The 20,297-nt window shown below is 51.3% G+C and overlaps 8 protein-coding genes across 8 annotated transcripts; 2 read left to right on the plus strand and 6 right to left on the minus strand.

Annotated features, from left to right (window-relative positions):
- Positions 1–214: 214 nt before the first annotated feature.
- On the minus strand, positions 215–2,449 carry UHO2_05276 (uncharacterized protein; the record flags this gene model as incomplete). The annotated part of the gene is made up of 2 exons (XM_041560092.1): positions 215–1,275; positions 1,441–2,449. 2 exons carry the CDS (start codon positions 2,447–2,449, stop codon positions 215–217), a joined length of 2,070 nt encoding a protein of 689 aa, XP_041416026.1.
- Positions 2,450–3,141: 692 nt separating this feature from the next.
- Positions 3,142–5,305, minus strand: UHO2_05277 (uncharacterized protein; the record flags this gene model as incomplete). Its single annotated transcript, XM_041560093.1, has 8 exons — positions 3,142–3,241; positions 3,335–4,174; positions 4,260–4,495; positions 4,589–4,741; positions 4,816–4,833; positions 4,929–4,981; positions 5,055–5,153; positions 5,224–5,305. 8 exons carry the CDS (start codon positions 5,303–5,305, stop codon positions 3,142–3,144), a joined length of 1,581 nt encoding a protein of 526 aa, XP_041416027.1.
- A 555-nt stretch (positions 5,306–5,860) lies between these two features.
- Positions 5,861–7,033, minus strand: UHO2_05278 (uncharacterized protein; the record flags this gene model as incomplete). The annotated part of the gene is made up of 1 exon (XM_041560094.1): positions 5,861–7,033. The coding sequence occupies one exon, from the start codon at positions 7,031–7,033 to the stop codon at positions 5,861–5,863; it is 1,173 nt and encodes a 390-aa protein (XP_041416028.1).
- Positions 7,034–7,746: 713 nt separating this feature from the next.
- On the plus strand, positions 7,747–9,667 carry UHO2_05279 (uncharacterized protein; the record flags this gene model as incomplete). Its single annotated transcript, XM_041560095.1, has 5 exons — positions 7,747–7,892; positions 7,970–8,052; positions 8,136–8,213; positions 8,293–9,395; positions 9,473–9,667. The coding sequence occupies 5 exons, from the start codon at positions 7,747–7,749 to the stop codon at positions 9,665–9,667; spliced, it is 1,605 nt and encodes a 534-aa protein (XP_041416029.1).
- An 817-nt stretch (positions 9,668–10,484) lies between these two features.
- On the minus strand, positions 10,485–11,658 carry UHO2_05280 (uncharacterized protein; the record flags this gene model as incomplete). The annotated part of the gene is made up of 3 exons (XM_041560096.1): positions 10,485–11,332; positions 11,430–11,553; positions 11,623–11,658. The coding sequence occupies 3 exons, from the start codon at positions 11,656–11,658 to the stop codon at positions 10,485–10,487; spliced, it is 1,008 nt and encodes a 335-aa protein (XP_041416030.1).
- Positions 11,659–12,347: 689 nt separating this feature from the next.
- UHO2_05281 (uncharacterized protein) lies at positions 12,348–14,393 on the minus strand (the record flags this gene model as incomplete). Its single annotated transcript, XM_041560097.1, has 5 exons — positions 12,348–12,623; positions 12,715–13,314; positions 13,401–13,737; positions 13,825–14,032; positions 14,144–14,393. The coding sequence occupies 5 exons, from the start codon at positions 14,391–14,393 to the stop codon at positions 12,348–12,350; spliced, it is 1,671 nt and encodes a 556-aa protein (XP_041416031.1).
- A 558-nt stretch (positions 14,394–14,951) lies between these two features.
- UHO2_05282 (uncharacterized protein) lies at positions 14,952–15,956 on the plus strand (the record flags this gene model as incomplete). Its single annotated transcript, XM_041560098.1, has 2 exons — positions 14,952–15,329; positions 15,411–15,956. 2 exons carry the CDS (start codon positions 14,952–14,954, stop codon positions 15,954–15,956), a joined length of 924 nt encoding a protein of 307 aa, XP_041416032.1.
- Positions 15,957–16,934: 978 nt separating this feature from the next.
- On the minus strand, positions 16,935–19,755 carry UHO2_05283 (uncharacterized protein; the record flags this gene model as incomplete). Its single annotated transcript, XM_041560099.1, has 3 exons — positions 16,935–19,221; positions 19,337–19,365; positions 19,699–19,755. The coding sequence occupies 3 exons, from the start codon at positions 19,753–19,755 to the stop codon at positions 16,935–16,937; spliced, it is 2,373 nt and encodes a 790-aa protein (XP_041416033.1).
- Between the last annotated feature and the right edge of the window lie 542 nt (positions 19,756–20,297).

Genomic DNA, 20,297 nt, shown 5'->3' on the forward strand with positions numbered 1-20,297 from the left:
TGTCGAACATCTCAGCATCGCCGGGCGCTTCGTTGGTGTTTGATTCATAGACAGGGATGAGCAAGTCCCAACCAGGTTGGTTTGAGATGCCTTGTGCCGCAGCCTGTCGGAACCAGAGCTGGACAAGCTCTTCTGCGTCCAAGACTTTCTGTGCAATCACCTGATCTTCCAACCAAACAATATGCTTGAAGTTGAGCCAGGCACGGTCAGCCCATCACCACAGTGCAGATGTCTCATCCATCGTGCCTGCTGCAGCAAAGGCAGAGTTGGGACTGATCGATTCAAATTCCAAGTCTGCGCTGGAGGATGCAACAGAGTCCTCCTCCATCGCATCGCTGACGTGGCTGTCGTCCTCGCCAGAGCCGACATGAGTCATTGACGGAGGGAACAAGGAGGCAGCATGATGTATTTGACCTCCGATGAGCGATTTGAGCCATCTATGGACTGGGACGAGGCCAAAGACAGCAGCATAGATGCTCGAGGTGCTGGGAGAGGGCAAAAGAGATTGCTTCAAAACGTCCAAGTAGATTTGCGAGGCAGTGACATCAATAGCCATGGTGCAGAGCACAGCAATGCCATGCTCGCCCTTGGCGCCGAGGTTGAAGCCAACAGACTCATTGGCATGGACAAGGGCCTGGATGACCTTTCCCCACTTGCGAAGTGTCTCCTTGGGTTCACAGCGAAAGAACCAGGCAACTGCGGCACTGAGAGGTGGCTCGCTTGGTGTGTTGGTGATGATGGAGTTGGAGGCAGTGTAGATATGGCCTATGAAGCGTAGATGCTGTCCAATCTGGTTCTGAATAAATTCATACCATGACTTGGGATTGGATCGACTGGAGACCTCGAGATAGATGTGCTGCGAGACCAATGCCAAGAGGTTTTGATTGATTTCGTTGTGATGCATCCAAGATGTATGGAGATCCCATTTCCACCCAGCAGGGTAGATGAGCTTGTCAATGATGGTGCACAGATATATTACCCCCTGCTCGCTGTGATAAAGCTTGTCATACCACAAGGGCCTACCTAGCATCAGAAGCAGCTGATTGAGCTTCCAGAGTGTAAAGGTGGGGACATCGGCAAAGAGCTTTTGGCATTGTTGCTTGGTAAAGTTGACATCGAGGGGCATGAGCGAGAAAGGTTGGGTGAGGCGATGCATGCTGCCATCGTGGGTGCGTCGCGAGCCTTTGCGAGTGGTGTCGCCAGCAAGCAGTGCCAGAACAGAGTTGGTGTCAATGAGAAGAATCCACATCAACATGGGCAAGGCATGGAACCAGACTTGATGTATGATCAGAAGGAGATCGGGCATGGAACTGCACTCATCCAATGCGATGAAGAAGAAAGGCTTCACTGTCTTTTCTGGTGCCAATTGCTCAAGTCAATCAAGATGCAGCTTGAGATACTCTTTTATCGCCATGACAAGCAGTTCAGGCTCTTTGAGACACCCTGCGAGCTGTATGCACATGTCTTGGTCCAGTTCAGTGGCAGACTTGCAAATGTATTCAAGCATGACACTGCGTAGCCTGCGAGTGCCGAAGAGCTGCGGTGGAGTTTGCATAGGTGCATACAGCTTGGCCTTGCTTTGTTTTGTTGGTTGCTCTGTGGGAGTGGAGGTGGTGGTAGTGGTGTCGGTGCTGCTAAGCAGATCCGAAAGATCTTGTACAAGACAGATGCGAGGACAGGTTTGAGGCTGTTCGAAGAGCTTGTGGGAAAGGAATCCGGAAGAGGGCAAGTAAATAGCCACAGCGAGTTGATAGACAATAGTCTGCCAGCATAGGCATGGATCGGAATCGCATCGGCGAGGGGTGCCAAAGCAATCGTGGGCATTTCGTTTGAGCTGCTCGAGGTAGAAGGCGATGGTTTTGCAATAGATAGCAAGCCAGGTGAGTATGCCTAGATGGGCTTGGTTGAAGTGCTCATGATCTTCTGGGGTTGTTGGAAACTCAGTGTTGAAGATACGATTCTTGCAACGCTGAAAGTACTCAAAGATGAGTGAGTCTTGGGGTGGAAAGGACTCTTGGTGTTGTTTGTCATCAGCTTGGGTCTTGTGGTGAAGGCAAATGAGCATATCAGGACTGATGGTGCTCAGTTGCACACACATCCGGGTCTTGCCAAAGCCGGATGACTGAAGAATGGGAAGCACTTTGCTATAGTACTTTCTCCAATCCAGGGCGGGCAACTCAGACTCAGGATACTCCTCTGCCTTGTCTTTGTTCGAGTGAATGGGTTCAGCCAAGGTGGCATGGTGGCCAGTGGTGGGAAAGAAGCCATTGTGAACGGTGATGTGGCCTTGGAGGAGCGAGAGACTGGGACCGTAGAAGTGTTGATTGAAGTAAGCACTAGGTGTAGTCATGATAGTTGTGGGCAAGGAAGAGGCGTGGCGAATGGGGTTGGATTGATGGGCGCAGCGCAGAAAGGTCTCGAGAAGGAGTTCGGGCATATCGAGATGCATCGGCTGATCGAGATGTCTGAAGAGCGTCTCGGCGCTCACTCGATTACGGATGACGGCGGGGTTTTGGGAGGTGTCCAAGACATCATGGACAAAGGCATTCAGAAGTAAGCTAACGTTCAGAATGAGCTCGTGGATGAGGTCATCATAGTAAGGGAGGTGGAAGAAGCCTTCGAGGTGCACCGAGCATGTCCAAAAGTCGATCTTCTTCTCCTCAAAGGCGACAGCAGCGTTGCTGAACCAGCTCTTTACACTGGCAGATGCGTTGGTTGTATACGAACTCAAGATGCGTCATAAATGCTGTTCTGGTGTCAACAGAGATGAAGGTGGTTGGGGAGATTGTGAACAAGACTCGCTGCTTGGCCCTGACGCTGGATCCAGAGCTTGAAAGGGTGATGGCAGTGGCATTGCAATCGCAGTCGGAATTGACCTAATCCTAATCCTAATCGAGTAACAGTAAGCCAAGTCGAGAGGTAATGGACGGTTGGATGACCAAAAGACAGCAATGCGAGAGAGAGAGATGATGATGATGATGGTATTGAAGCAAAAAGACTTGCACAGATGGCGCAGCAATTTACAGTTGACCTGCGTGCGGCCAACGTGATCAGATCGGTCCTCTGACCGGATCGGCTCTGCCTGATCTCCGATCAGATCGGCTTCGCGTCGTCATTTAGCGCCACACTGGATCGTAATCTTCAGCACTTTCGAGCTTCCCAAAAGCGCTTTCCTTCGTCCCCAACATGGGCAACAAGTTGAGTGAGATCTTCCCAATTGGCATACGGGTGGACAACGAGCCTATAGTATGAAACCCAGAACAAGCAGTAGAAGAGACTCGGTTAACTAATACAGTATCTAAACGCCAGATATCTTGTTGGGCTTGATACCTACCGTATGTATAGGCGACCAACCTGTGGGAGCGGAGCAAAGTCGACCGCGAATCGCGTATGCTGGAAGGAGCAATGTACTTGCAGGACGCAAGCATCAAGCAGCTGCTGCTCAGACAGCCCATTAGCCAGAGCAGCCGGCGACTTGACTGGAGCAAGCGGTCGGAAGCATACTTGAAGAAAAGGCGGAGATGGAACGGGACCAAGCTCAAGCGCTAACGAGTCTCTGTGGAGCAGAATGTACCCGCGGAGATCTTCAGCTTGTACAAGCGCTTGGGTAATGCGCTCTCCAAACCCCTTTGAGCCATGCCTCTTCCACGCCAAGTAGAATTTGAATGCGTCTGGCCTTCGACCGCATCCCAGCGTCTTGGTGGCATGGTCGAATCCGGCGGCGAGATTCGCTTTCGATACAGAATGAAAGAGATAAGGAGCCTCGACTTTGAGCTGCGAAGTCAGTCCCCTGTTCTGGAACAGAAGGAAGCTGCATTGATGGGGAATCCCAAGCAACTTGTGCGGATTGATCGTGATTGTTTGGGCACAATGGCTCTTGGCAAACAGAGCACGCATTGTCGGGCAAAAGATAGCAGGGCCACCCCAGGAGGCATCAATATGGAGCCAGAGACCATACTCTTTGCAGACTGATGAGATGGCCCTGATGTCATCGAAGGCTCCTAGTACCGTCGTTCCTGCGGTAGCGCACACGAAGAGAGGGGCATCACCGCCTTCCAGGGAGCTCTGCACCGCTTGTGCAAGGCAGTCGACTGACATCTTTCCACCCTCGTCACCAGCAACTTTGATCACAGAGCTGCTTCCCAATCCACAAGCTACCGCAGATTGCTCGATCCTGTCACGAGCAAATGTAAAACAAACAAACAAACGTCAGCCTATCGAGTACCAATATAGCCAGAGATCCTTTCGAAAATCCTTACGAATAATGGCAATGCTCGCTAGCAAAGACCAGAACCTTCTTGACGGATCTAGGTTCATGTCCAGTCCAACGCTCGCTAGGCGCACAAGAAGCAATTGAATCATGCCTCTGCAAGTCAGAGTACAGGCCTGCAACTCCCTCAGTCCTAAAAGACGGAAATCGCGAAACAAGACAAGTCTGGAGAGCGAGCGTATTGGAGGCGCTACCCCCTGGCATGGTCACGCCGTCGGAGAGGTCCTGTAGGACAGTACTTTTGGGGAGTAGTCAGACACCATTCGCTGCCATGCACTCAGTGAGCAATACAGTGAATCTAAGAGGCTGCATACTTACCGGATCCATGCCAAAGACTTTGGCCAGCTCTCGGACGCAAAAGGTCTCGACACGAGCAAAGTACGGGTTGGCCGACTCCACATGGCCGCTGGCATTCGAACATGCTACCACGATGTCGCCGGCGATTCCAACGGGGTCAGGTCTGCTGTACAGCTATTGAGACAATGATATACCAGGGATTAGCTGAAGAACCAGACGATGACCTGTGCGTCCGTGTAGCCTCTTACCTTTTCCCAGAAGCGACCCTGAAGTCATAGAAACATTTTTTTACATACCATGTAGATCAGTACCGTTGCTAAAGCTCTTGCCTGGTATGTCACCATTCAAACGCAATACTTACTGTCCATGGGTTGACGCTTCGTCGTAGCGCCTCCTCGACTTCCTGTAAGATTTCTGCAGGTAGCATACCGTGGAAGTAAGGTCAATCGATCCATCAAGGTTTTAATCATCCAATGTTCCGACTTACCTTGTCGAGAACAACCCTCTTCCTCCAATAAGAGCTTGATGGGTGCTGCTTGCGGATTTGGATGCGCTGGTGCTCCATGTTGTTCTCCTGCCTTTGCCCCTATTCAGATTTCAATCCATCAGATCAGAGTCATTCAGTTTTTCAACACCACAGATACAATCTTACTTACACTGAGTCAATGGTTCATATATTTGTCCGAGCAGCGTTTCGAGCTCCTTTGAAGAGAAGAGTGAGAAATCTTCACTTGGCATGCTGGCGAAGTGAATGCTCCGAACAGAAGAACGTCAGATGGTACTTTTGTGTGCTGTACGATAAGTGCATGAGCTTGACCCTGTAGATGGTTGGATGAAGTAGATATTTGGGAATGATGTTAGACGCCAAAGGATCAGCCCAAATCGAATATTCCCCTTGTGATCTTGGCAGCAATGACAATTGGCATCTGGCCAAGGACACAAAACACCACCCTGCGCAGGTAGGAGCTCGCGAATGATTACAGTGCGGCGAAGCGATTGAAACGGGTACGGCAGCCAGCTTGCACTAGCGGGGTCCGGGAAGCGAGAAAAGGAAGTCGCAAAGCTCGCAGCCCGCCTCTTCAGACTTGTGCAGACCATGACAGGGAATAGCAAGACAAGAACAGCCGGGGATTGGACAACGTCATTGGTACACGCCGGGCTCAAGAGGTCTTAAAACATGTCACAGACACACTCGGCAGATGTCAACTTTATCGGAAAGAGGAAACAAAGACGTGGATGCATTAGAAAGGTATGATGTAGCGACATTTGCTCGACCCAAGGACGGATGGCACTTCAGCGATGAGCATTGGCAAGAGTGCATTGCATCTTTGCTCGTGCTTCATCGTCAAGGTTAGTGATGATGAGAATGACCTTGTTGCGGTCCAAGAACCGATTAAAGGTGTTTTTGTCTTTATTGAGCTCTTGTTGATGCTCCTGCTCTTCTTTCTGCAGGAAACGGAGAACGCCAGGTTCACCTTCTTGACTGCGTAACTTGTCAATGGTCTCTTGGCGTCTGGTCTGCTTGCGAGCATACTTCTTAGCTGGAAGTCGATCTTGCCACACGTTGTAGTTCTCGACTTTCTCGGCCACTTTATCAACAAGAGAGTTGGCGGGCTCTTTGAACTGGGAGGGTCGAAGTGGAGCGTAATCCTGAGGAGAGATCCTCACATAGCCGGGACCATAGTCAAAGGGGTCATACTCGATGGGTCGCTTGTTGAGATTGAAAAGGCCGCCCTTGGCCTTCGGGTCGCTTTCCGGGAGGACGTTGGGGGAGCCCAGTGAGAATTGAAAGCTGCTGTGCATCTCAGCTGCCCACTCAAACTGTCGGTCTTGATCTTGTGGCAGAGGAAAGGATGGATAGACACTCGAGACCGGCACGATTTGAGCATGAAGACCACGTGGATGGAAGAGCCTCTCATTTGCGTGAGCGACGTATGCTTCACTCTTTGCGCGGCTCTTGACATACGCTGCTGTCGTAGTGAGCGCCTGTGTTCCAATTGTAGCTACAAGCAGCTCCCAAGAGCTGCATGCAATCGTTCCAACGTCGACGGCAAAGTTGAAGATTTTGATCTTGTTGTCGAAGCCAATCGCGACATTGAGTCTGTTGAGAAAGGTGATGAAAATTTGCTCCGAGATATCACTCTTTGATAGATCGGGGGCATAGAGGAGCTGGAATCCGCGTAGGCGGTCACCAAGCCTTCGTTGAGGTATGAAGACGGCCTTTTGCAGAGGAGGAGGGAGGACAGCAGGGGGGTCCGGAAAATAGTTGGGAAGCTTTTGAAAAGCTTGATATGCGTCGTTGCGCAGCTCTTCCTCATGTTGGTCGACGAGTGGATCATACTCCTGCGACGCCAAAGCAGGAGAGGAGGAGGGAGGCGTTGTCGACGACGACTGAATTGAGTCCAATCGACGCTTGTCGTCGCGTGTATCAGCCTTGTGCTTGTAGTGTTCCACGAGCGACTGCATGGCGCAATCGATATTAGAGTTGATCGTGTCTAGTGCAACGGCGGTGGAGATGATGGTGGTGAGTACAAGATGAGCAAAGATGTGAAAAGCGGTGTGTATGAGGATGTGAGTTCGGCTGGACGTCGTCCAAGGGTGAAACAGCGAGGCTGTCTGATCCGAAGAAGAGGAGGATAAGGCAAGCGAGACCAAGGGAAGTTAAGCCTAACCCTAGGGTTGCTGCAAACGCAACATGCAAAGTCCCTTGGAGGAAAGACACTTACTGGTGCAGAGCCGAGGTCACTAGAGTGTGTACACAGAAGCTGTGTTGGATGCACGGCCAACGCTCTTCCGGTAGCGACAAGACAGTCTTAAAAGTCCTGTCTAGACCCTTGACTTTCGGCAGACTGCAATCAAGAATTCCGCCGGCAAACTCTGGCCTTGCTGGACGTGAGAGCCTTCTGGCACTGTCGACCGGCACTCTGCATGCTGGGACTTTCGCTTCCCGCTTCCGCTTCATTTGCGAGGCTGAAGGAGCAGCATCAGCAGCAGCAGAAGACGTGTCCAAGCAACCCACACCGCGTAAGTGTAATACTTGCAATGCACCCGCCATCCTCAAAATGGCCATCGTAGAAAGGGTAGCCTGGTCTCATCTCTTAGTTGTGCTCTCTCAATAGACTAGTGTCGAGCGCTTGCAAAACCACTTGCATACCATCAAGAAGCTTCTATCAACCGCCATGTCGTTTTTACTTTGCTCCTGGCAGCTGCCTGAGGTTCACGTCATCTTGGGGGTGGCGATCTTGCTACTTGGCTTTGTCTATCGAGATCGACCCATTTTTGTCTCGCAATGCGACCATATCAAGGGACCACCTGGTCTACCGCTGTAAGTTCTAGAGAGCTGAGTCCTTGTCCAAGTGCATGGAAAGATGCTGATATCCTACCTCGCGCTTCCTTTTGCAGCATCGGAAACACGCTTCAGGTCTTGAAAGATGCTGCGAATCCGCTTCAAGCTATGCTTGCCAGATCAATGCAATATGGCCTGCGTGGGTTCCCTATCCTATGGCTCCAATGATTTGAGGAATATTGCAAGCGCTGACTGCTCTCTTCATTCTTCTTGCGTGCATAGCAAACACAATGACCGTAATCGGTATGGGGAGGGCCATCAATGTCACCAGACCCGATTGGATTCAGCATATTCAGAAAAGTAAGCAATCCCTTCGAGGCCTGTTGCCAGCAGACCGAGCGCTGACTATGAACCTTCTAATGTGGTTTGTGAGAAACAGCCAACTTTGCCAACTACGTCAAAGGTCCGAAGCTGCGTGCTTGCCTCCATGACCTTCTAGGAGACGGCATTTTCAACGCCGATGGAAACACCTGGAAAGCTCAGAGAAAGGTCGGATCCAATATCATGACGACTTCGAATCTCAAGAATCTCGTCTCGCACGTCCTCGATGCACAGTCGGAACGCTTTTGCGCTCTCCTACAACAAGCATCTGACAAAGCCGAACCTGTCGATCTTCAGAGCGCCTTTTTCGACTTCACTATTCACACTTTCCTCAACATTGCCTTTTCCACCGACCTTGACTCGGTTCAGTCGGCTGACTGTCCAGCAGACATGGAAGCATCAGCATCCCATCTTTCCTTTGCTGAGGCGTTTGATCTTGCGCAGCAGCTCAGTGTGCGCCGCATCAATCGTCCGTGGTGGAAGCTGAATCGTCATTGGAGCTCAGAAGAGAAGAAGCTTCAGGGCGCCATTCGCAAGATCGACAACTGTCTTTTCCCTCTTATTGAGCGGAGAAGCAGCGACGAGTCATCAAATACACGCCCAGACTTACTCGGCCTCTTTCTCGCCTACCGTGACGAGCAACAAGAGCCCCTCAGCCATCGACAGCTTCGAGACGCGCTTCTGAACTACCTCCTTGCTGGTCGAGACACTACGGCGGAAAGTCTTTCCTGGGCAACCTTTGAGCTGCTCCGACATCCTTCTGCCATCCGAAATCTGCGAGAAGAAATCAGCGTCAATGAGATCCTATTTGACACTCCACAAGGTATCGAGAGTATGCATTTCAACGACTTTCCAGCAGAGAGAAGCAGCACCTTCGAGTTTGGTCACACCAAGCAGCTCCACCAAGCCCGCGCTATCTACCACGAATCCTTGCGTCTTCATCCTTCGGTGCCCCGTTCATCTAAAGTGGCTCTGGATGATGACATTCTTCCCGGCGGTGTTTTCGTTCCGAAGGGCACCACTGTCATCTGGTCCGATTGGTTGCTTGCCAGGAGCAAGGACGTCTGGGGAGAAGATGCGTCAGAATGGAAACCTCACCGCTGGCTTGACAGCAAAGGCGTGTTTGTCAACCAGAGTCCATGGAAGTTTCATGCCTTCAATGTAAGTGCTGACAAGCGCTGTAGCTCGTATCCTTCGGTACTTCTAACCACTTGTTCAATCTTGTTTGACTTGAACAGGGTGGTCCACGGGCCTGTCTTGGGATCCAACTGGCGCAATTTCAGGGCATGTACATGCTGACCAGGATTTTTAGTCAATTCGATTTGCAACTCGAGTCAGATCTAGGCTGCCATCATGAGCCCGAGGTCGAGAATACGCTCACCTTACCTATGAAGAAGCCGTTGATGGTCAGAATCTACCCTCGCATCGACTAAAGCTTGCCTTCACGCACACGCACAAGGACAGTCCAAACAGACGTGTAATATTAAGGATTATCGTGCGAATGGATAGATGCGCAATTTTAAAAATGGTGAGCGAACGGGCACGTGACCAACGCTCACTTGAGTTAGGCAATTTAACATTCCTTTTTTCCTCAATTTCTCAGCCTCCTTTTCCAACAATTTTCACGCGTTGTCAAAGGCGATACCGTTGATTTCTTTGAACATTTTGGAGAAACCCTTTTTTGGTCCCAATTTCTTGTGCTTTTCTTTTTCTTGACCGACAAATGTCCTTCTGAGCTTGTTGTTTGCTTTGCTTTAAAGCAATTGAAGATTACAAAGTCCGGTACGCTGCCTTGAGCTACTAACAAGCTCTTGATCTCAGGCGTATGACTTCTCAAATGCTTATCATTTCTATCAATGGATGCTATGTATGTGAGCATATATATACTTGATCATCGCCTCCAATACATGCTGGACTGTGATGAGCCACTCCCCATATCACCCCTGAGTTGTCGCCTCCTGAATTACTCCTGAGTGTTGCTATGGCAACGCTTATACATCCCACATGCATGCCGTCTATATGCAGCTCCGCTTTATCGATGTCTCGCTTGTGCTCCGCGGACCCCGTGAATCCCGTTGGGATGCCGACGCATCTTCAACTAAAGCGTAGAAGGTCGACCCCACACATGCACACACGCAAAGAAAGCGACAAATAAAGAGCACTGCAACAAGATCTGAGACATCGAGATTCAGCAGGGAACAGGAGATAGGAGACAACAAGGTCCGAGTCGGCAGAAGGTTTGCCGTTGCTCTACTCGTAATGTGCTGTCAGTCCGGGAAACGTCGCTGTTCTCTTCAAGATCGCCGGTGCCGGGCTGTATGTCTTGACGAATTGGACAAGGCTGCCTGTTGCTTCCACCGATCGAGGCACCTCGTGGCCGAACGCGTACGTTGCAACGCGATGCTTTGGAGAATCTCCCCGAACTCTGTCCGCCATCTTAATTGAATGTGACTTGTATCGATCCATTTCGCCAACGCTGAAGAAGGCTGGAACGGTTGGTAGCCACTCTTTCTTCCTATCCTCGAATCGACAGCTCGCCAAGTCAGTGTTGCTGGGACTCCAGGCCGTACTGATGGGGCAAAGAGCAACAACGAAGCGTAACTTGTGCTTATTTGAGCGCCTCAGGGGGAGAGCGGCCTCTGACGAGCTAGGGCTAGTACTCAGACTGTCGGCGGTGGAGTCACCAGCACTCCAGCTGAACCCATCAGCCATACTAGAGCTGCCAGTGGTTACGGCAGAAGATGACACAGTCGACGCTGTCCAGCTCCTTTGCATTGCGCCGAGCTCAGGTCGAGCCGACAAGTCCACTTTGTACTCACCATCTGGCGTCCAACTGAGCGAGTCGACAGCGACGGGATCCACAGGCTGCCACTCCGGAGATCCAGCCACGACTCCGGGCAGCCAACCTTTGAGCTCGTCATGTTCCAATAGTGAAGCTATGATAAGGCCCAGTGTGGCACCTTGTGAGAAACCTACGATGGCGCTCACTTCGGTCAGGTCTTGCTGGCCATGGACGAAAGCAATGGCACGTTGAATCGTTTCCTTTGTCTCTTTCTGGTACCAGCCGAAGTATGGCCCTCCAAATGTTCGAACGACGTCTGCAGAATCACGAAAGTCATCAAGTCATCGAAAATACGTCAGCCTTTGGCGCTCTACGCTGTCAAGTCTGTACCAACATCATCCTGGATCTCTTACCCAGCTTTCCCATCCAAAGCGAGCATGGTGCTTGAGCGAACACAACCTTGTACCCAAGATCTCGAAGCGGCTTGACTAGTGTCCTGAGCTGCACTTCGAAAACCTGAGGTCTTGATCCCCAACCCTGAGAATACAACAACAGCGTCAGTTCTAATCAGCTCAATCGAGATGTGCGTGGCCGACAATGACTTACATGGAGAAAGAGAGCTATGGGCTGAGTCTCTTTCATTCTGTCTGTTGGTACGAGATATAGGTGAGTGTATCATTAGCCAGGACTATGGACAGCTTCACAAGCAAGTCGACGTTCTTATTTGCCTCCCTTGACCCATGGTATCTCCAGGCTCAGGAATGTGCGGAACGCTAGCGGACTACAGTCTGATCTGCCGGCTGCAGTACCTGCCTACTGCACACAAAGTGTTCAGGCTGGCAGATGCCACGAGCTTCCTGCGTCCAGCTGACGCTTCGCCCAACGCATCACTTTGTACACCAACGTCAAATCTTGCCCTGAAGCGACTTCGGCTCGCCTCGCCCTGGGGTCGCGTCCGAGCCTTGGACCAGCAAAGTAGCAGCAGGCTCAACTCACGAGACCGCAACCTATTGCAGAGGAATCGGACGAGCGTGAGCTGACTTTGACACGTTTGTCACATGGTGCGTCGGTTCCCGCTTCCTCGAACACGCTACGACGCTTCTGCACTTTATCTGCAGGAACTGCGATGCTTCCCTCTCGTGCTGACATCTTGGCTTGCAACAGATAACAACAGAGCCCTACTGAGGTATCAACAACCGATGAGCTAGGCTACTCGTTCCTTTTTCGTGCTCATGCAGTCTGTGCTCTCGTTTACTGGTCATTATGCAGCCACTAAGTCTTCATGTAACATTTCGAAAAGGAGTGCAGCTTAGAAAGCAACATATGTCAAGTTAGGTACAAGTTGAAGGAGACGAAACAAGCCATGTCTGCTTCCTATCAAAAGAGCGCAGCAGGCGATAAAATCGAAAAGCAGTGAAGGGCCAAAGGGTGGAAGGAAAGCCTTTACGGTTCTTGTACCAGCCGCCACAATTTTGTGCGAAGGGTGAATCAACTATGCCTTCGTGGATTGTGCGCGCCATCCGGTTCTCAGCTTCAATGCTGACGCATATACAGCTCTTAAGCGGCAGTTTGCCCAGCTCGGTGATACAACAGATGATCTCACCAGCCTGAAGCGTGACATAAAGTCGTGGAAGCGAAAAGAAATCTCTTCAGTCTTCATTCAAGGAGTTACGTAGAAAATGGGGTTCCAATACTTACCTGTAGCTCCGCGATGGTTGAAAGTGCGCCCTGACCCGGTCTGCTCGCAGGGCCAAAAAGGTGAAAGAGATTGGGGAATCCAGAGGTAGCGAGGCCAAAGTAGCGACCTCTTACCTCTGATGTTTGCCAAACATCAACGAGCTCTTCGCCAACATCGTTTGTAATCTGCAAAGGTCGAATCCAGCCATGATAGTTGTATCCCGTTGCAAGAATTACAGCATCTACTTGAACGCCGTTTCCCTGACTCGTGATCAGAGTGCGCTTGTCTAGGCTCGAGACACATTTCACCTGAGAGGGATGAAAGAAAACGTCCTTCTTTAGAAGAGCAGGATAGAAAGTGTCCGACACCATCACACGCCTGCAGCCGACACTCCATTCCGGAGAAAGCGATTCGACAAGCTTTGCGATGTCAATGTCGCCTTTGCCATCCTTACCCATGCAGATGGTGTCTTCGCTGGAGCCAGACTCCGACTCTGAGCATTTCTCGCTCGCAGCGTTCTCCAAGACAGAGTCGGTGTTTATCTGAGTTGTGAGCGCCGACAAAGCATAGGAGCGCATCATATCTTCCTTGCGCAAGAGCCAGTGAATAAAGATATCGTACTGCCAGGTCGAAGATAATCCAGGAGCAAATTGGCTTCAGCACATGCCACCTCTCGTCAGGCTTTGCCTACTTCTGTAGCACTTACATAGATAAGGAGGACCGCTCGATAGAGCCAAAGCAGCCAGGGCAGAAGCTCGAATGCTTTGCAAACGGTGGACGAAAAGCGTCCTCGGGGCAGCTTCAGGACCCATCCAGGCGATTTCTGAAAGACGTGGATCTCGGAAGGTCTTTGTGACTCTGGAAAAGTGGTGAGGGCGGGGACGATCTGAATTGAAGAAGAGCCCGTACCGACGACCGCCACTCTCTTGGAAGCAAGATCAAGATCACGTGGGTACTCGCTTGAGTGATAAACTGGACCGGCAAAGTGATCGACAATGTTGCTAGGCTTGATGGGATTGCGCTGACCACCTGCGCAGGAAATGCTGCCGTTGGCAAAGTTGACATTTAGAGACGAAAAGCTTCAGCGAAAGCACTGTAAAAGTTTGGACAAAGTAGCATCTCGGACTTACAGGACGTCAAAATCGTACTCCTTTGGCTCAGCTCCTACCGGTTCAGCTAGGTCGCGGACAGTAGTGTGCCAAACCATCTTCTTTGCGTCCCATTGTGCAGCTTTCACTTCTGTCCTATAACGCACAAAGCGATCTAGGTCGTGCTTCCGAGCTACGGCTTGCAAGTAGGTCAAATTTTCGTTTCCACTCGCGAACTTGGATTTGAAACCTGAGAGGAAGTCAGGGACGCATCAAAGCATTGAGAGAGCAGGAAAGTCAGAGGATCGCTCGCGAAAGTAGAAAGTTGCGCATCTTTGAGCTTTATGAGGGGAGAGCTTACCTGGATTCGGAGAGAACCAAAAACTGTAAAGATGACTGGGAGAATCGCATGCTACGCCCGGGTATCTATGAGTATACCATGTCCCGCCCAGCTGATCGTTCAGCTCGAACAATGTGACCTCGGAGCCAGGAAGAGCTTCTAGGAGCTTACAGGCCATGCAGATCCCGGACATACCGCCACCGATAATGCCAATTCGAAGGCCGGAAGGCTGCTTCCCAGATGGGTCGGAGCAAGCCTTATTGTCTAACATGGTGTATGGATTGCGGCACTCGGGATGGAGAGCTTTGGACGGTATCTGAGCTGTCTCTTTGGAGCTGTGTGATCCAACTATGCTAACGAGGAAGGTTTCGAAGGGATGAGGTAAGGTCCCGATCATAGCAAGAAAGAGTTATCGAGAAAAAAGAATGGTATCTGTCTCAAAGGAGTGGCAGTATTTGATTAAGGCCGCCCGTCATTCGCAAGGGCTAGCTACTGCTCTCGCTTTGCTGAGGCTCTTCAAGTAGGTCATATGTTTTTCGACTCGAAGGATGCGCCCTCGCCTCATCAACAAGACAGCCGGAAGGAGTCGAGGGTGCCGGCAGCCGAAGGCGACGTGCGGATTGGTAGAGTCCAAATGATTTTATTTTCTGTGGTCTTCGGCAGAGGGAAGCGATGTCCAACAGCGCGATCAGGTCGTTTTGCCAGTCAAATTTCAAACTACTTCACAAGTCCGGGATATCGCTGGAGGGTTGACTATAAGAGGATCAAGGAGGCGTCCGAGCGGAAGTTTGTCATGTAACTACTGATCAAACCCGCTCTTCTCTCCAGAATGTCTGCTATACATGATATTCCGACGGTTCTGGAGATTCAGCATGGCTCAAGGCAGAGCTGCGACCGCGCTGACAGATTATCAACGCTGATTTTAATTCATCCGGGGGCGGGTATGAGCGCATGTTATGCTCGACTCGGCTTCCATGCGGACCGTAGAGTCATTGCGATCAATCAAACATGGCTAGGTGGCCTCACTGGGGTCGTTACGGCCTCTGAAGCTTTGACTTTCCAGTCCGTCCGCGAGGCAGCCTCAGTGTATCTAGCTTACCTTGAAGACCAAGGTTGGATACGAGAAGAACTCAACTTGCAGCGCAAATACGGAAAACCAGCTGTGGCCTTCGGTGGATGGTCGTATGGCGGCTGTGTCGCACTAGAGGTAAGTCATGACCAACAAGCTTCAGATGAACACGCAGAACGCTCACTTCGGGATCACAACCTCGTACATTCTGTTCCTTAGATGGCGCACCAAGTGAGCGGCGGAAATTTGCCCTGGAGAAAGTCGCTTCTCAACGACTACACCGGAGTCCTTCTCTTCGATGCAGTTCACCCCGTCGGCGTCTACGATCTTCAAGATCAAACAATTTCGCATAAGCACAACAACACACAAGCGGACAAGAGCATCTTGTCATCAGCTCCAGCACAGATGCAAGACGAAGAGATGTTCGAGTATCTCCGTGCCTGCTACAAAGATGCGACACGTCTGCTGGCTGCGTACGATACCACTCACCTACGCATCAGAAGGCAGATCACTCTTGTCAAGGCAGGAAAATCTTCTCCAACAGATCGGTCGCTAAGCAACGGCGCTCGGATTCAGAGAATTAAGAATCAGCTTTGCGAGCACAATGGCTGGAAGAAGATTGCTCAAGAAGCGGTACAGAACACCAAGAGTCAGTGGCTGACCATCCCTTTGCCAAAGACTGCGCATGATGATCTCTTCACCACGCCACATCTTGCGTTCACACAGATGGCAATCGATCAGGTGGAAAGCCTCAGACGCATTTGATAGCTGAGCTCAACGAATCTTGGTCTTTGTCTTCGGTAAGTCCCGCTACTTCATTCAGGCATCTCAAGGAGCGGGATCCAAGATAGTCTGTACGTGAGCTGTGCACGTCTAGAATCGATACATACTGTATGCTATTGATTTACAATTCAACGGTGAGTTATCGCAGTTGAAGTTAGATACACTGCTCCAGAGGCCACTATCAGGCGCTCTTTACAGTCGAGTGTGTCTAAGTAAAAGGACTTATCATTTCGAGGGAAGAGAGGCTACAAAACAGAAGTAAATATACCTTCACGGCTGGCTTAAGCTCGCTCCTCGAGTTGCATTATGGACCATCTTTCATAACCGTTGCCTTGCCAACATACCCCCTGCATGTCTTGGTATTAGTCCACGAGCGTAGGCTGCATGTGCTCCCACGAGCTTTGCATCTATCTCATCCGTTGGCATTGGTATTATTCCAGCCTTCCGGTCCTGAATGCTTCGATCTAACATGTCTGCCTTTAGAAATACCGACGTATCTTCAACTATCGCACTTGATAACGCGTGGAAAATAGTTGGAGCTGAGAATTGAAGAAAAGGAATGTTAAATTGCCTAACTCGAGTGAGTCGCCTGCGAGCTCCCAGCCGTGGCCGGAAGGGGCATGGACGGTCGAGCGTCGCGTGTAAGCGAGGCGAAATGTGCGCGAGAACGAAATACAAAAGAAGCGATACAAGAAACTAATGTGCGGGAGAGCAGAATATATTGTGTGAGGGCGGGGTGGATGGTGAAAAACTCGACGAAGCGCAGCCTGGAGGCAAGCGCGGAGAAGAGAAGGTGATGAGGAGGAGGAGAGGAGAGCGAGCGGAGGGAAGAGCGAGCGGAGAAGAAATCAAAGCATTGCGACGAAACTGAAGTTCTGCGTATTGATCACGTGCCCCTTCGCTCACCATTGAAAAATGCGCATGTATCTATTCGCACGATAAATCCTGAAAATGGCAAAGTTACAAGCCGTAAGTCATGCGAGAGAACGATGTCGTGAATGCGCACACCTCTCGCAGCATGATGGCTTCGCAGGATCGAGGTTGAGCACCGAGTTTGTGTGGCTCCAACGTTGTCTCAGCCAAGGCCCGCAGAGCCATTACCAGATTGGAAAGCGCGGAAAGATTGTTCCATCCGGTGCAATGGGATTGCACTCTAGCGCAGGACTGAAGTAAGCTTTCTCGGAGCCTCCCGAGCCTTTCGATCTGATGCTCTTTTTTCTGATCAAGAGAGAGTAGTTGCAAGGCTCTAGAGACATCCACAGCGACACGAACTAGATCAAGGCGGACGTTGGCAGCGACTGCAAGCTTATGTGCATCGAGCTGCGTATCGCCCTCACAAGTCTGGCCTAGACAGAAAAGCTCGGGCGTTCCTTCCTCCGTTTCCGTGATGAGGAATTCAGCCTTGCTAAAATGTGGGTAATCAGACTGGCTGAATTCGATCTGGTCGATATCGCAGAGTGGTGAACACGTCTCGGACGAAGGCGCCATTCTTTGTGAGCCGAACTCTGCCGCAAGCTGCCGTGCAGCAAGCTCGACACAAATGAGCTTGATGGTTCGCCTATCTGTCGACGAAAGCAACTTGGCGCCGCTGTCAGCCTGGGAGGGGTCCGCTGGTGTCATCCGGCCGCAGAGCTTCTTGATGCATTGCGCAAGATTTTCTCGTCGCTCTTTCGCTCCTTGTTGAAAGAAAGGCGAGAAGCGCGTAAAGAGGATCATGGTCACGGCATCGTCGACCATTGCGGAGCTCAACGAGCTCGACTCGCTGCGTCGGACTTTTCGTTCCAGATGCAACACTGCGTCGTTGCAGACTGACCATCTTTCGCTATGGCTGCACTTGAAATCCTGGTCGCCTTCGACGGGGACGGCCTCCACCCCATCAGGACGGCCGTATGCCTCCCCAATGGCAAGCAATGTTAGCACGAGATGATCCGGCAAAGACCTGAAGCGACGCAACTCTCGCCTAGCCAGGATCTCGAGGGGTGGTAAAACGGGACAGAGACTAAAGACTGTTCGTGCCGCGTTGTATAATTCTTTCGAGTCGCAGCGGATCAGATGCGGGTTGACCCTGAACGACATTGACGAATCATGAGAGGAGGTGGAAGAGTACGTCGAAGAGGCGCAAGTGTTTCGCGCTGAGATAGATGACAACGGGGAAGTTGAAAAGGTAGCACAGGTAGAAGGCGTTTGCTCGCCATGTGCGGTGGTAGGGGTGAGAGGGGACTGGTGGTCAGCCCGAAGGCACTCGCCTGGTGTTGCGGCTTTTGCCACGTCGAGTGTGGCGGGACTTTCGAGGAAGTTCAAAAGACTGTTGCACCACATGTTGCGAAGGTCTTGCCAGATAGGAGACGACATAGCAGCAGTGCTAGCCAAGTCCAGGCTACTCGTCACATGGTTCTCGTCCCTCTCCTTTCGCTTCAACGAGCTGATCGAGGACTCGCACTGCGGAGAAGTATGAAGGTGTGAGGAGATGATTGGCAGCGCTTGTCCTTCACAGGATGTCTCGGCAGCGGCTTCAGGCAGAGAAGGTGGACTGACTTGAGTACCAAGATTTTGATTATCCGCTGTCAAGTTCCAGCTGGAAAGCACAGATGCGCTTGGCTGGCTGATTTCACTGTCCAAACCAATAGAGCTGAATGTACCATTCTGTAGAAAGTCGCCACCGAAACTGAAAGCGTCAATTTTACTACTGGAGTCAACCGTTGCTGCAGTAGAGGCGTTCTCATCTACGGACTTTGTGCCCATGAAGGGAAGAGTGAGCGATCGAACGCAAGTGGGTGGCTTACCCAAGTTGACTTGGGCGATTGGATGCGTAGATACGGTGCTTGGTGCCAAGGAGGACGTGGACGCATCCGGATTGAAGAATGCTGTCCAGCTGGAGCTCCCTTCAGAAAGCGAAAGGATCGAAGGCGCCTGACTGGTGCTTGCTATGGATGCGATAGAGCTCTTGTTGCTCGAGATTGAATGGGTGTCTGCAAAGTCCAGACTGGCAATACTTGCGTCATCCTGCTGCCCACGGTCCAGGTTCGAGGGTGACTGCGATCGGGTCTCCACGCTCCAATCTTGCATAGGCTCACTGGACTGACGAGAGAGTGGAGCGGGCATGCAAGAAATGATCTCGAGAAGGCTAGTCCAGGAGCAGTCCTTGTTGACGCTGGCTTGAAGTATGAGAGGCTCAATAGGGAGTGAGAGTCGCTGTGCTTCCTGAACGCATTTTCTCTTGGCATGCTGTTCGTCGACGTACACGGATCTGCATTTATCATAACAGGTATAGAGGTAAAAGCGATCAAGTGTCAGCTGGCTCTGAGGGAAAGATCTTGAACATGATCACCATTCATGTCGTGTGTGCAAGTCATCCTACTTACGTGCAGGCGAGGTTGCGTTCAAGGCAGTACTGGCAGGGGGGCAGAGATGCCTCAGACAGCGAATCCAAATTGCTGTCTTGTGAACGTACGCATTTGGATCTGCGTTCTCTGCATTGATCGCAAGCCGCGTTCTAGGATTGGCGCATTCCACGTGATGTGGGATGAATGGATGGTGCCAAGCACAAGGAACGGTGACAGGTGTCAGCGGGAGGGTCTCTAGCGAGCTTTCGGGCGGAAAGGTGAAGGGGACGGGGATAAGGGAATCGGTCCAAGCTGACAAGAGAAGCCGACGGGATGATGTGCTCGAGAAAGTCTTGGCACTGACCTCGTGGTTTGCAGCGACCCCGGGCAAATGTGCTTACCTGTCGACGTGAGGTTTTCTTTGTCCTGTACCGTTTTGAAGGTGGTAAAGATGACATGATGGTCTGTGGGCGTTCTTTCGGTCGAATGTAAGGTGGAGACGATGGTGATGGTGATGAGGATCGTCGTTCGTGGCGCAAGGTATGGTGGCAGAAATCGCTGGCGACAAGGGAGGCATCAAGGGCTGGAGACACCTTGCTTTGTGTATCTATCGAGTATCAGCCAAGCACGGCGACAATGGTCGAGTGTTTGTGTCTCGATCAAAGTTTAGCCAGGCACGGCACGAGCGGCCTAAGTCTATCTCTCTCCTTGTCTCAGGAACAGCTAATGCGAGAGTTACAAGACAGGGACCCTTCAGGGCAAAAGACGAGGCAGATCAAGCTTTAGAGGACGCAAATGGCACGGTGAAGCCAAGTGGATACGCACGTTGAGACCTGTCTGAAGCCGTCGTGCCGTGAGCGAAGAGGAACACGTTGACACAATCGCTGTTTCTCGGCACGGATAAGTGTTGACCCACATCTGAGTGTGATAGGAAGTCAGAGGTTCAGCAAGGACGATACGGAACTGGCCTCGTGAGTAGAGGCAAGGGTCAAATCCAGCG

Source organism: Ustilago hordei (genome assembly GCF_900519145.1).
Source record: "Ustilago hordei strain Uho2 genome assembly, contig: UHO2_contig_13, whole genome shotgun sequence".
Lineage (NCBI taxonomy): Eukaryota > Fungi > Basidiomycota > Ustilaginomycetes > Ustilaginales > Ustilaginaceae > Ustilago > Ustilago hordei.